The 16351-nt window shown below is 38.6% G+C and overlaps 1 protein-coding gene across 3 annotated transcripts in view; it reads left to right on the top strand.

Moving 5' to 3' along the window:
* Positions 1-16351, top strand: part of RIMBP2 (RIMS binding protein 2) — a 345228-nt gene that overhangs the window by 296287 nt on the left and 32590 nt on the right. For 2 of the 3 annotated variants that reach the window (XM_066603408.1, XM_066603409.1), the window contains 3 exons: positions 457-615; positions 11189-11306; positions 16147-16299. In XM_066603408.1, coding sequence (XP_066459505.1) covers positions 457-615; positions 11189-11306; positions 16147-16299 — 430 coding nt within the window. Of the gene's footprint in view, positions 1-456; positions 616-7569; positions 8281-11188; positions 11307-16146; positions 16300-16351 lie in introns of all 3 variants that reach the window. The other variant, XM_066603410.1, reaches the window with a different exon arrangement.

The raw sequence follows: 16351 nt of genomic DNA, 5'->3' as shown, positions 1-16351 counted from the left end.
TAACAAGCAGACTAATGTTTCTTAATCCATAAATTTTGTTTCCCCCTCAATGATGCTCTAGGCAGCTATCCCCCTACCCCTACATAGATTCAGTAATAGCTGTGCCATAATGGGGCAAAACTAAAAAGCAGTCAGCAGTACCCAGAGAGAACTTAAAATGTTCTGGACACCTGCTATAAATTTATAAACCTATTTACCCTTATAGTCAAATACAGAAGAGTGATGATATTCTTCATCTGGTTAAGTTGTGAAATATTTCATAAAAAATGACTTGGTAATATATGGCTATAGAGTTGTTATATAATGGCATTGATCACAGAAAGCCATTATCATTTTGTTTGATTTTCTTGGTCTCCAAGTTATGGCATCAAAAATGTATAGTTTAGTCTTAATAAAAATGTGCTTTAAAATATCATGAATAGATAACTTGTGTTTCTATCTATTTGAACTGAACAGCCACATTACTGTCCTGGTGATGACTATCATACTGAAAGCAGTAGGGGCTCTGATTTATCAGACATCTTGGAAGAAGATGAGGAGGACCTTTATTCAGAGATGCAACTAGAAGATGGCGGCAGAAGACGTGTCAGTGTTACGTCACACAACACCCTTAAGGTAAGAGGACTGGTGATCACCAAGCAGTTGGAATGAGGTTTCACAACCTGCACAGTATTTCATAACCTTAACTATGAAGACTGGAGACATGGCTGTTCATGAAAGATGATCGTTATAAGTAGGTGACTATTTTATTATTTGCTTGGTACAATATAAGTAGTCTAGTGAGGACTTTGCAGAAAAAATATACAAGTAAACCTAGGTGTTGTCTATAACCCCCTTTTCATCTTCCTACACGTAAGAGGTAATTGGTGCACACAAAGCCTTGTTTCTGGCCATATGCACATATATACTGTACATCAATAAATGCTCAGGATGTTAGGATGAATTAAATGTCATGGGCAGTAAAACTTTGCAAACAACAGAGGGGCCAGCAGCACGTACAAAAGGTGCTTGATGTAAGGAGGAGATCCACCGCGTAGTTAGAGAGGTAGAAAAAAGCGTACCTTTATTAGATATAAGTTAGCCTTTGTCAAGCTTGACAAAGGCTAACTTATAGCCGAAACGTTGCTGTCCGTGTTTTATCTGGGATATCTAATAAAGGTACGCTTTTTTCTACCTCTCTACTACGCGGTGGATCTCCTCCTTACATCAAGCACCTTTTGTACGACTGCTGGCCCCTCTGTTGTTTGCATATTTGATATCCATTGGGCCCATTGAAAAGTCTGGGCTCAGACCCAGCGTGCACGACATTATTGTTGCTGCTTTTTTTCTCTCTCCCACCCCGGACTACGGGCTTTTGAGGGGTGCTGTTGCATATTCTGTTTTTTTCTGGGCAGTAGAACTTTGTCCATAGTAGTTGTATCAGAAGTGAAAACCGTGCTCCAATCACATTATTTAATTCCCTTGACCAGAAAACTTTGAAGGAGTTGTTGTTTCTGGATGAAGGAGACGTAAAAGACGTGAGCATGTCACATCCCATCTGCCTAGAAACACCAGTTACATGGTCTTCCTTGGTTTATGGAGTTAAAAATGGAGCTGGATATAGTAGAGAACTATTTGCATGCCTATTTTTAACTTTCTGTTAATATTTAGCAACGCTTTCAAGTATGAACAAATGATGAATGACCACCATAAACGCAGTAATTTTCATTTTTCAGGGAACATATCCTATAATTATTTCTGGGCACAGAAATGCACAATAAGCTTTTTTTTGGTGTGCGAATTTGCATCGAAGTGTAAAACAGAGCTTGTTGCAGCCTGGAATTGTCCAAACTGTGAGAAAGCGACAGCTATAGGCACCTCATGAGCTGCCATATAGTGTTTTTCTCTGCACTGCATATTTCCACCGTATATGCAGTATTGTTTCCTAGTAGCAATGATCCTAGGGCAGGATAGCATTGTGTTGTGGCATCTAGTGGAGTCTGCCATGTTTTTTTTCTGTAGGGCTCCTACGTATGAAATGGGAGGCATATGGGGTACAGTAGGGCGCCATGTACCCCAAAGGAGCCATGTTACTGCTCCATACATTAGGCCTCCCTCACACAAGCATTTTTGTACAGCGTTTAGTGCTGCGTTTTCAGTGCTGCACTAAACGCTGTACAACGCTCCCATTCATTTCAATGGGGCTGTTCACACAAGTGTCAAAACGCTGTGCTTTGATAGCGATGTATGTTTTATTTTTGGCCGTTTTCAGCGCTGCGTCGCCCATTGAACTGAATGGGTAGTATTTTCAGGGCTGCTGAAAATGCAGTACAACTTGGTAATATATTTTGGTAGCGTTAAACGCACCCTGATTTTGGTGGAGGTGGCTTGAAATATAAGTTCTACCCCAAAAATCCGCCCTAGCCACACTAAATGAAAAAAAAGAAGCAATACTCACCTAGCAGGGGCCATCCAGGTCCCTCCCACTGCTCTCCGGGCATGTTTCCCTGCACTTCAATGAATGTCTGTGACTGGTCTGGTGCATCGAGCAGTGGCTTTTATTTGCTGAGCCAGCACTTGATGAATTAATCAGAGCAATCTCTTGCTGGAGGCGGGGTCTTTAAACCCCGTTACCAGCAAGATATGCTGTGATGGCGCGGACAAGTGCAGGGAAGCATGCCAGGAAAGCAGTGGGAGGGACGGCGCCTGCTAGGTGAGTATTGCTTTTTTTCCCTCAGCTTTCTTGGCTGCGTTTTCAGCTATGTTGAAAATGCGGCCATAATGCTGGCAAAGCACATGCCAGCGCTGCTGAAACAGCCATAAATGCAGCATTGAAAAATGCTGCATTTCTGCAAATGCCAATGTGAGGGAGGCCTTAGATCACATTCCACTACTTAAAGGGTTTTTCCAGGCAAATACTATTGGTGACCTATTTTCAGGTCGACAATGTCCATCCCCGATCAACGGACTATGGGCCAGGTAATAGGCTGATTACAGGGGATCTCAAGCGGTAGATCCCCGGCGATCAGCTATTGATTACTTATCCTGAGGATATGTCATGATTGGTTTCTACCTGGAAACTGCCTTAAAGGAAAAATTTCTTAGGTTTCACACTGACTTCAAAAATAAACAAGGAATTCAGCAGAATGTTCCAGTTATCAGATAGCTCTGTTTCTTATTTGCAGAAGTCGAATATATATCTGTTGTTTCTTTGCTTTACACTCCACAGCAGGAAGAGGAGACAAACATAATTTTGGGTACCAAGGTCACTAACTGCTTTGTAGTGTAGTCAGACGGCTTTTATGATGCGTCTAAGGCTTTACACAGAACAGCTATCCTCTGAATAATCACTCGATCAAGCAAATGTAAGTGACAATTGTTCTGGGTAAACATGACCACCAACTGAGTGATGAAGTCTGCAGAGAGTTGAGAGCTTCAGCAACCGTGAAAATGAAGAAGCCAACAACAACTGTTCTGTATAAAAGCAAATAAACAACAGTCGTTCGTGCGCCGACAACTCGTTGTAGAGACTATTTTAAGCGACTATTTAGAGGATAGTTGTCCTGGATGAATCCACCTTAATAGTCTGTTGGTCAGACAACTGGGGATAGCTGCTGTATTGTGAAACCGGCCATTGAGAATGGCAGGACTGCATAAAGAGACTTAGTAAGGCAGTAATCTGATGATTTTTGCTATTGAGTGCATTGCAAGAAAATAGTGATAGAAAACCTGTTCTGTGTGTAAAAATTGAATCTACCATACACAAAAAATGGTAGTTACCCCTGGTAATTTTTTAACAGTAGTACTGTTATAAGTTTGCATTCACATACACCCAGATGTATTTTTGAACCATAGTTTACCTTTTCTACTGCTGGTTTCATATTGACTTCAAGCTAAACTAAATAATACACTATCTTACCAAAAGTAATTGGACACCTGACCAAGAATCAAAAGCAGTCTTTAATTACAAATGGTAATACTTAGCAGGTCTCTTTTGGCTCTGTTGACATTGTACACTGTCTATGATATACTTTCTACTAACATCTGATATACTTCAGATGCTGTTTCCCTCCATTCATTCTGCAAATGTCTCGCAAGTTCTCTCAAAGAAGGTGGATGCTGTTTATATTTCTTGACCCAAAATTCCAGTTCATCCTAAAGAAGTTCAGTAGTATTCAGTTTGGGACTCTATATAAGCCAATCCTGTTGTGCAACATATGAAAGACTAAAAGAGAGGGATACCAGCGCAGATAGATAATATTGAAATACTTTATTAAATCTCAAAGCTTTAAAACATCAAATATATGTGACATGTGCACAGCATACAGTCAGGCAAAAAATGAAAAAAGATAGTCAACGCATTTCTGGCTGAATGCCCTTACTCATGGCCTGACAGTGTGTATTACTAGCAGAGGTATATATGCATACATAATGAAAGGTACCTCCCACTGAAACACATCACTTTACAATAAAATACAAAGACTATCACGGGGGCAGTACACTGATCTATAGAAGAAACTAAACTTTTCACAGTATACACTGTTAAAACTTCATTTTTATTAGGTATATATTAAAACCTGGGTCTCGAAGTCCATCTGTATCAACCTAAAATATTATAAAGACAATAGTATATGAGATTGAACCCTTCAAAACAATCCAATTCTGTTTGTCCCACCTAAGGTAAGTACTATTCACAGAGGCAAAAAAGTCTAAATTTATTAAATGCCCTTCACAGACTAGACTTAACTAAAATACAAAATTTATTAGTAAACTTTTTGTTAAAAACATGGACACTATCGGGCACAGATGCCTCCCCAAGAAATAAAAGAGGTGTGTTCAAATTCTTGTGTAAGGGCGACAGACACACATCAATAACGTACAAAAACGTGAAGTTCCGCACAAAAACGACTAATGAAACTCCAGCCAGTGAGCCTATAGTTAGCAAAATTGCAAGTCTGATGGTTACGGCTCTAGAAGAAGTGGGTAGGGGTCACATTCGAGGTCTGCCTAAATGAGAAATATGTATTTAATGTCTTATATTCGGGGTATATGAGACCGCTGGAAATGTCAACCAGTCTCACTACCCTAATAATGACACTATCAGAAGGCAGAAGCAAATTATCGTAGCTTCAATTTTGTGATAATCATTAATTTTTTAGGGATTTATGAAATGGGTTTATAGAGTGATAAATCTTAAAACTCAGATGTTTTTAAGTTTTGAGCTCTTATATATTTGAATGATTTCACTTGAATGCGTTTCACCGCTTAGTGTCAGCGGATCAGCAGGAATAGAGTGAGCTCTGTATTCACAACATCTGCTTAGAAAGATGCACTGTCTAAACCCAGTGAATGTGACCCCTAGCCAGTTCTTCTAGAGCCGTAACCATCAGACTTGCAATTTTGCAAACTATAGGCTCACTGGCTGGAGTTTCATTAGTCGTTTTTGTGCGGAACTTCACGTTTTTGTACGTTATTGATGTGTGTCTGTCGCCCTTACCCAAGAATTGGAACACACCTCTTTTATTTCTTGGGGGGCATCTGTGCCCGATAGTGTCCATGTTTTTAACAAATAGTTTAGTTATAAATTTTGTATTTTAGTTAAGTTTAGTCTGTGAAGGGCACCTTAGGTAAGTATGTGTATAGTTTCTTGGTGGGAGAACAATCCACACTGAGTTTCCAAATTAATTCAATTGATCCATTTGTAGTTTTACTACGTAATTTATATCTCTGATGTAGTGAGTGTTCCTATTGGTTCATATTTCGACGCGTTTCCTTCTGCTCATCAGGCAGATCATCAGGATATCTATGTACTCACAATGCATCAACCTTTAATCTAATTTCTCTTTTTTATTTAGAAAGGTGTTATATTTCCTAGACATACTGTATATCAGAAGATCTTTTTGTGGTAGATCACAAATCTATCTACTTCACAATATACCTTGTAGATGACGTGATCTCTTGGTCTACTGTCTTGTGATTCTTTTACATACACCATACCATGTAAAACATCCTCAGACCATAAGAGAACCTCCGCATTGCTTAACTGTTGACACAACACACTCAAACAATGGCGTTTCCTATGCCTCTTCCACACCCAGGTACATCCATCTGATTTGAAGATGGAGTAGCCTGGTTCATCACTCTATAGAAAGTTTTTCCATCGCTGAACTGTCCAATGATGATGCTCCTTGCACCAACGTAGAAAGGCCAATGCATATTCTTTGAGAGAACTCACCAGACATTTGCAGAATGAAGAAGGAAATCACAGCTGAAGGGTATCAGACATTAGTAGATAGTATACCGCGGAGAGTATCCAATGTCATTAGGGCAAAAGGAAGCCTCACTAAGTATTAACATATGACAATAAATATTACTTTTGATCCTTGCTCAGGTGTCCAACTACTTTTGGTAGGATAGTGTAATTATAAATGTGGTGCTTTGCACAAGCTCCTGCGACAATTTATGAAAGGTGGTACAAACATCATACAACAAAGCTCAGTATATCAATATGAGTTCTTTAGCCAGCCAGCATATTAGGTATGTTATTCAGCTGGTAGCAAGGATGTAGAGCCATCTTACCAAGCATTTTCAATGTGAATGAAGTAAACCGGAACTTCACCATGAGGGCTTTCGAGGAGGTGGAACATAAACAAAATAGGCAGTGGTAATACTGTTCATAACAGATAAATGGTGAAAGTACATGAATATATATTTAAAAACACTCAAAATATGTGCACTATTCTGACATTTGTGTAATTTCATTGCATCAGTTATTATTCTTTAATAGTGGGCCAGGCCTGCTCTATTTGGGACAGATTTATGAAGTGTGTCATAAAAAAGACTGCTGATATACCACCTCTAGTCAAGGTTATAATATTCAGTGTACATACAGGTGACAATGAATGTATGATAGTGAATTTAATGGATGGAGTCTTTAATATTGAAAAATCTATATTTTGCCACATAAAGTCATAGGGGGATAATTTCCATGGATTTACCGGAACAGAAGATGAATTTGCTTTGTGTTATATTATTGCTTTACTTATTGGATTGCACCATAGGCAGAGACATGCCCTAAAAAGTCATGTAAAGATAAATGCTTGTTGCCGTATTTGTGATATATTAAATAGGAACGTTTTGCCTCTAACACTGATATTGACAGCATTCTGACTAGCATTAGTCACTAACCAGTCTCATCCAATGTGTGCTGCATCCAAGCGTCACAATGGCTGTCTATGTGCAGCATCTCCCCTTGCATGGTCCTATTCTTACTATAGCATTGATATGCCAAGCTCTCATTGTTTGTACTGATCTTATGTTCTCTGACACCAGCCAAGCTCCTAATCATGTCTTTATTTTCACAGATTCCCATTCAGAGCATGAACCTTTCCTTCACAGAGTAAACTTGCATGCCTTATGTTTTCCATTGCCTCTAAAACTAACCCTGTCTTTATTTTCTTCTTTCTCCTCCTCTACTTCTTCTTCCATGTTTTTTCTTTGTTTTTCACACGTTTTTTTTGATACTCTCGTTTTCAATTCTTTGTCGTTGGTCCATTCTTTTTTTGTTTTATTGTGTATTATCTTGTGGAGTGCTCTAAGACTAGTGCCACAGAGCCTTCTTTAAAGGAGCAGCTGGAGTTTTCCCCTCAGCACCCTCACTATAAAAAACTGTTCAGTATTCCTGAAGTGGCAGAGGAAGAAAGTGGAGAACATTCAGAGGTCTTGCACAGTGGGAACTCTGTAGGCATGGCTAGTAGAGCAAGAGGAACCATAGTTAGAACTAATAGAGTTGCAAGGGCTAGTTGTCCAGATGGGAGACATCAGAGTCCATGGCATTACTCAAAGTGTAGGTTTAATGGTGCCCTTCCATACTCAGATGATTTTACATGTGAAGGGAGCAAGCTCGGAACTCTCTCCCGGAGTCCAGACAGCGGCTTGGATTGTGGAAGTGAAGAAGAGGAAGCACGTTTTCATTACAGGAAAGGCTGCAACACCATTGCTAGAAATACTTCAAAGGAACCACAAGAAAATTCTATTTGTCCTAGAGACCCAAAGCAAATGCTGACCCGCAGGAAAACCCTCACCAGGCAAAGCAGTGTGGAGGAGGATTTTGGTGATTTCAGTTCAGGCTTTGTAGATAACACTAACGGGTCCGAGTGGCACCATGAAAACTTCAACCCGCTGCCATGTGTCAGGGATTTACATAAAAGTGAGAACTCGTGCTGGAAATCAGACGTATATCAGAAAAACTGTAGCACAACAGATCTAAGGCCTACTCACAGAGACACGGAAAACTCTCCGGTGTGTTAAATACAAACCCCCTCTTGCCATCTGCTTGCAAAATCATTTACGATCTCTTTTTTTAATTTTTATTTTTCTTTCTTTTTGTACATTTATTTTATTTTAATTCCCGCTTTATTATATTTATGGGCTTCCATCTGGGATCTGTTTGCTGATTGCTTGTAATATGTTCTGCCTTAGATCTGTAAATCAGCAATGCTTCACAGGCTCTGGGCCAAGCTGTCCTTTTTGTTTGCTTGTAGTTGCAAGAATTTGCTGCCTTTCCGTTTGTCTGTTTATTTAAAAGAAAGTATATTTGCAAAACTTTATTTTACATTTATTTTAACTGACAACTAAAACTCAATTTTAATTAAGGGTTAGCTGAAGGATAATTAATTATTAGAAACATTAAATGTAAATTGAAACCTACTTTACATTTTCCTGTATTATCCCACGAGACATCTCAACTTTCAGGTATTTGTCTTTATATCATTTATGTGCCCATTTACTTTTTCACAGATTGTTTCAACCAAGACAGGTTAATTAGGGAGGGTGTGTGTGTGTGTGTATATATATATATATATATATATATATATATATATATATATATATATATATATAGTAACATCATCAGCTTCTACCACTTTCTAAGAGCTTTGAAGTCTCAAAGTTCTCATTCAATAAGCATTGTTTCATGTTTTTGAATTCTGTGGGTCTTGATGGCCATCAGTACTTAAGTGATTGTCCTATTTTAAACCAGAGTTTGAGGCAGAAATTCATGGCCTCAGTTATGATATAACAGGGAGTATGTTGATACTGACTGAGTGATCTCAGTTTCCTGACACTAGTGTTCATCTCTGGACAGCTCGATTAATTGTGGATACACATGCCTCTGCATCCCTTATACTTTACACAAATTAATCTTCAGCTGATTTGATGAGTCCTAGATCATTTTCTTATATGTCAATAAATTGCTAGGGTAGACGAGTAAAATTTTGGTAAAGTATCAGGGCACCATCTGGAGAGAACGTTACAATGTTTTTTTCTTGCATCTAACCTGAAATAGAAGATTTAAGTTTTAAGGTAAATATTCTTCAGATGATTTGATGAGTCCTAGATCATTTTTTTATATGTCCATAAAGACAGATCAAAGTGTGATTAGTACACATGGTGACTTGATGGACTGTGTTGCAGTAAAACAAAGTGGTACTGTATTGTTTCAGGAATCTATACTGTCTACCATTTTCCAGTTGTGTTGCTTATTGACTATATTTTTGAAAACTCAACAACCTAAAAATACTACCTTTTTGTGTACTTTCTAAGGCCACCTTGACACGCTTTAGCATAATCATTGTGGAAATTCCGCAGCATTTACAATAGAAGTCATCTGGAGGGGAGTATAAAAATCGCCTTCACCTGGTGCGTAGAATTTCCGCCCTGAATCCACAGAGTGTCTATTTATGCCGCGGAATCGCATTGCAGCATTCAGCCTTTGAAATACAAGGTTTGAATTCCGCATCTGTTTAGGTGTGGATTAGGCCAACGCGGAATTCTTGCGGAATTGCTGAGTGTATTCTGTTGTGGAATGCCTGCAGCGATTCCGCCATGTGAGGTGGTGACTTAAAGGCAGAGTGTGTGAAAGAGCAGTCTCTGGCTGGCAACGTATAATCTAAGCACTGTAATTGCTAGTATTAACCCCTTAAGGACATGGCCTATTTTGGGCTTAAAGACACAAACAATTTTGAGGGATTTTCATCTCCACTTTTCAGATAGCAGGGAGAGAAAACACATCAATTCTGCCATTGTTTTTTTTTACAGTGTTAATTATGCAGCATAAATGACACAATACATGTTTTCTGTGGGTCAGTATGATTGCAATGATGCCAAAATTATTTTTTTGGTTTTTCCACTTTTCCGCAATAAAAACCCTTTTTTGGAAATTAGTTGTTTTTCTAAATTGCTGCATTCAAAGTCCTATAACTTTTTTATTTTTCCATGGACAGAGCTCTGTTAGGGCTTGTTATTTGTGTGACGAGCTATAGTTTTTATAGGTGCCATTTTGGAGTACGTACGGCTATTTCATCACTTTTATTTCTTTTTTGTGACGCAAAATGAAAAAAATAAGCATTTTGCCTTCGTTTTGTATGGGGTTTTTTTAAATGCTTTTATGTCAGCAAGGAGCTAGTGTAGATTTCTGCTATAATTGGTGCTAATTTTTGGACCAGGGGAAGCATGCTTCCTTTTTGGGAAAGAGGTATAGAGCGGCTTAACTATAGAAAAAAAAGGCTCTAAATTTTTGCACAGGCTGGGCTTGCGCCAAATTTTTTAAATTTTTTTGTGCCTATATATTCTGTACTCCATATTTGAATGTGAAAGTCACAGACCTTCAGTCACATGACCATGTGGCTGTCCTGAGATACCACAGTGAAAAATTAGAAAGTGTTCAAGGCTGTGAGTGTTCAGAATTATTTAGCAAAATTCTTGGAAGATGTATAGTACAAGAATATAAACCTTAGTTGATCTAGCTCAAGTTAAGCTGTGAAACTAGATGCCGGTTCTGCATGCTACAACGCTGTGTATTATTGTGAAACATTGAACCAGAAAAATCTAGGATTTTACTTTGTATCATTGTGCCAGTGTCTGTTTAATAATTTTTTTTACGTGTCGCATTGAGGAATAAGCACAAATGCATTTTCATCATTTATGTGACTGGAGTGTTGACATTTTACATTACAGGAAAGTACTAGTTTGATATATGCCATCCAAGTAGCATTCCATGCTGTTTTCATATATTGTTATCTTTCAGCTAACCTTTCGGTTAAAAGCACAGTTTAGTTGCCTTTAGAGCTTCTGCTTTAAGCTGTAATTTTGAATGTAAATATTCAGCACCGAAATGTAGATTAGACTAATTGTATGTATTTATGCTTAGCTTCTAGGCAATCATTCTACATTGGGAAGGACAGAAAGACCTGATCACCCCATGCGGAGGTTTACTCATGGTAGTAATGTACAACAAAGACCTCGGCCTATGATGGTCCCATCTATTGGTTAGTTGGTTAGACTGCTGATTTATGTATTGTCTACCTTTTGTTACTTTACTCTCTATAAGTACAACAATCTTTCATCTGTATACTTGGTCAGTGTGATTGGGGATTCTTTGCATAGTAAGAAAATTTCCACTTCAGTAATGAACGGCTGCTATCAAAATGCATTCACTTCTAAGCCAGAGGGATCAAATTAAGAGATGAGAGCAGTAAAATGTAGTTGTGTACAGTTATACAGGTGCTATTTGTGATAGAAGACTGCAGATATCATTATGTTGAAAAAGTTTTTAACAGTTATGAAAGTACAATAATTATCATGGAATAGTTACATTACCCATTCTCTATAGGTAAGTGCTTATACATGTTCTAAGAAATACTTCTGTCTCCAATTTTGGTAAATATAGGTAATCAAATAAAAAAATGTAAAACTAATCCAATATATGGGGGAATTGGGGAGGGCGGGACAGGGTAGCGGGAAAGCAGGACAGGGCATTGGTCTCAGGCCACTTATAGTTCTGATTTAACATGGGAATAGTCCATATGTGCAGATATCATTACACCCCTGTTCTAAGGGCAGGTATACCATAGAAGCAGACCATGCTGCTGCTATGGGGCCATTGGAGGAAGGGGGGCCCTGCCCTGGTTGATACCATCCGCCTAGCAATTGTATTGGAAGAAGTTGTGCAATTTTTCTTTCTTTTGTTAGCAAACAAAGGGGGTGGGATATTGGCACAAGGGTCATGGGTAGAGGTAGGGTGCAGAGAAACAAACACTAGATCCTTCTACTGTTGGGAGTTAGTGACTGGGATAAAACTCAGCCCTACAATGCGGTTCCAATTATGGTCTTTGCTGTGGGGCCTCCTTTCTTTTATGCACTTAATGTATTATGTTGCTTCCCTATATAAAAGGTACACTTTAAGTAATATTACTTTATTAGAGGGTTGCTGCTGATACAGTTTGCCAATAAATGTAACTGAAAGTTAACAAGTATAATTCCTCTGATCTTTAAAAACAAGCTTTTGAGGGACCAAATTTCCAGTATATATAGGATTGAAATTACGTTTGTCGTACCATTCATGCTAATTTTATAAAACCCATATACTGTGCTCACATTCCAAATAAACTTGCTGTTTTGAAAATACTCAACTGCCTCCTGAAGCTTCCACGCCACTATAAGGTTTCTTGCATTTTAAAGTTAGGAAACATGAGTACAGGGGCCAGTCCATATCCACAGCATTTCCACACTGAAATTTACGTTTAAAAAAACCTTTACCATTTGGTGTGGTTTTTGTCACTGCGAAATTTTTGCAGATTTGCTGCAGTAGAGGAAAATCAAGTAAAAGTAGTTGAAAAAACAAAAAGAAGTACATACTCACCTTCTTCAGCTGCCGGGGCTCAGCAGAGTCTTCTCCTTGGGCTTACATTTAAAGCCCTTCCCTGAAATCAATTGCCGGCAGCAGAATCCTCTACCGCAGCTGTCATGTGTGACAGCTGCGGTAGAGATTTGAAGAATTCCTCTGCTGCATCTGTCACAGATGTGGCAGATGTAGCAGCAGGGAAATCTTTTAACTAGCAGGGTTGAAGGAAACATCTGCTGCATGGAGCAGATGTGTTCTTCATCCCCACGGGGGTCACAGCAGTGGTGGAGAAGTAAGTATATTTTTTTATTTATTTATTTATTTTTTTACACTAAAATTTTAGGGCTTATATGTAAAGCCCTTCCCTGAAAAAGAATGCAGGGGTGCCGGCAGAACATTGTTTTCAATGGAGACACCGGCAGCAGCCGCGGCACCATTGAAAACAATGCGTGCATTCCCTATGGTGCATGCATGTCCTATCTTTGCAGGCACACGCCTGTAAAGCACGGACATGTGAACACACCATAGGGAATTCATTGTTGCAAATAAAAGCGTGTTTTTGTGTGTGCGTATGCACGCACAAAAACACGCTACTGTGAAGTCACCCTAAGTATTGGGCAATTGTCTGAAAAGAACACATCAGAAGTTTTAAATGATTCAGCCCCAAAGATATTAAAGGGGTTGGAACCCTGGGTATTCAGGGAACTGCACATGGTGGCATTCACTTGAACACAGTCGTGCTGCAGTTTCCTGCACAGTAGATGGGTGCGTAGAGGTGTTGTACAAGGAAAGACTGTGAAGGGGACACCAGTACTGCAGCCCCTGCATTCTCGGGATTTGTGGAAGACCCAGATGTCTGACACTGATTATAAAGTCATGGCCACTCTCATGACAGAGGCCAGTGATTCACCGCAGCAGTCATGTACTAATTCGGCATGTTATTGCTGCAGAAAAATGAACTAAGACCAGCAGAGACCACTGGAGCATCGGAACTGGAGCCAATTTATTAATGTTTATGTTTTATATTTTAGAAGGTTTCCTATAGCTAGTTTAATTCCGTAAACTCTCTGGCAACCCCTTTAGTAGTTTCAACTTCCACGAAGATGTACATCCTGGAAGGGGAATCACCACAGTTTAGGGTGCATTTATACTACATTTGCAGTGTATGTTTGGCGTATATGCTATGAAAGTTCCCAATTTAAATGTCAAACATATCCATATGACCCAATTCCTTTGGCCATTGGACAAGTATACAAATTGGTATACCTTTTTTTTTTTTTTGCTGCATAGAATTGCATAGTCAACTATGCTATTGTAAACAAACGCATCCAGTAAAAGAAAAAAAAACATGTACTACTTGCTCACACCCACTTGCGTTTTTTAAACGCTGTATTAACGCTGCGTTTTTTTAACGCGAATGTCAATGGGACCTTCTAATGTTAAAAACGCATTACTAGTTTGTGCGATGCGTTTTTATCGTAGTAAGTCTCATTGACATGTTAAAAAAACGCAAGTGTGTAGGTGCCCTTAGGCTGTCTGTCCACGGGAGGGTTTTCATTGCGTTCCCTGCTGCGATAATCCGGCGAGCACTTCCCCCCTGTCCACGAGTGGAGAATCATTGCGATTTGCCACGATTCTCCGTGGTCAGCCTATCTGTCAGATAGGCTGACATCGGAGATCTGTCTGCCAGCTTCTACTCGCGGGCAGCGGCTCCCGTGGCGGAGATCCGCCGCGGGATACCACAACGCTCGTGGACAGGGGGCCTAAGTATGCTTTTTTTTCTTTGGGCAACATATGCCACTATAATGCATCTGTTATTTAGCTTTTCTATTATACTTTATCTCACTATTGGTAATTTATATTTCTCTTCTTTGCTGCCTTTTTATGACCTTTTATATGTATATTTTCGCATAAATGAATCTAATCAATTGTCTGTGTGTGTCCATATTTTATACGGAGGTCCTTTACTCTAAACTATTATTAATATGAAATTATTAATTATTTTTGTATTTATGATTTACATTGTTACACTTATTCCCTATCTATGTAATGTTAATTTTGCAAATTACAGATAAACTAAACGAAAACAAAGTCTGATTTTACACGCTACAGTTACACAACAACGGTGTTGTATGTCCTAATGTTGTTCATCCACACGTTCGTTCACATGACTTCATTTTCATTCCAAGTTCATAAAACATTAATGTCTTCACGTTTAGTTAGCTGCCCATCACTATGGAATTTAGATTGAAGAATTAGCTACCAAAACTTGGCCCGTAACAGACAGTATAATATATATATATCTTTAGGGATGTAGTCGGCGTTTGCGTGATTAAAAAATTGACTCAAAATTAATTTTCAGTGTTTGAATTTGTAAAAGTGCCAAAAATCAAACAGTTATAAACTAAGCTCCTTATGGGAACCAGTTTGTGGCATCCATGGCTTTGTCAATTTCTTTATCTGGATCTGGTATCTAGGAGAGACCCAGAGTTAAAGCCAGAAACTAAGGCATGGGTTACTGTGATACTGAAATATCTGTACCTCCTTCTGATGCAGATAGCGTGGCTTAAAAAGAAAGTCTGGTTGAATTTTTAATATAGTCTATTTGACAACTATAAGAAAATATAGTAAAAACCTTGTGCAGCTTAAAAGTGCACATCTCACGCATAAGAGGTAGCCATTCTGTGGGCTGAACATTAATATAAACTAAGTTAATTTACTGAAATCTGATGTTTTGTGATTAAACAGGACATTAAATGTTATTTAAAGACACTGACTCTGGCTTTGTCAATATTAGTTTAGTCCATTCAGTGGCGGCTTCCATTGTGTTTGTGTGTGGACTCAATGGCAACCATGATAACCCTAAATATGGAATATTGTGTATAATCTCTTACTTTACTGATTCTTTAGCGGGCTTTTAAAAGTAGATTGTCCTATTGATCACTTGGTACATAGCCATTCCATTCACTTGAGTCATTCCAGAAGTTTGTCGAAGCCCAAGTGTGTTGTCACAAAGTTCCATGTCTGTTTGTTCTAGTGAAATCTAAAGAAACAAAGGCAGAAGTGACATCTGTTCTTCATTTTATATTATGTCACTTTTCAATAAGTGCTTTTTACTTATAAAAACTTTGTTTAAAAAAAAAGGCAAAATAATAAAGTAACATGAAAATGTTCTCCTCAAACAACACCAAGCTAAAAATTCGGGCTACACTTTTTGTTTCCATGAACAATCTTTATAGCTATCTAATGCATTGACTTTACACTAATATTCACATATTCAGGTTCATGGGTGCTTCAAACAATGAAGTATAAACTGCTTAACCAACAAAGTACAAGAGAGATTTGGTTGACAAGCAATTATTTTTTACAAATTTAAAACACTTACTGGGAAGAAAAGCCCTCTTTGTACTGGGTACCAATCTCCACGGTCCTCTCTTCCAGGCTCAAAGGGCATGTTTAATAGCTCCTTCCCTTTTTCTCCATAGAAATTACAATGGACAGTAACAGTGAAGGTGGTCGTTCTCGGTCAGGTAGTGAGGGAAATATTTCACCTGTAAAAGAAGAATCTTATTATCGCAGCATTGGAGGACACAGGAAATGGTCTCTACAGCGTACCAGGGCCTCTGAGGATAGATACGGTATGCAAAACAAAAAATTCTTCCTCCTTTTTAACCAAAGAATGGTTTCAAA

This window comes from Eleutherodactylus coqui, chromosome 5, assembly GCF_035609145.1.
Source record: "Eleutherodactylus coqui strain aEleCoq1 chromosome 5, aEleCoq1.hap1, whole genome shotgun sequence".
Classification (NCBI taxonomy): domain Eukaryota; kingdom Metazoa; phylum Chordata; class Amphibia; order Anura; family Eleutherodactylidae; genus Eleutherodactylus; species Eleutherodactylus coqui.
The sequence above is the reverse complement of the archived record's forward strand: the minus strand, read 5'-3'. Positions and strand labels throughout refer to the sequence as shown.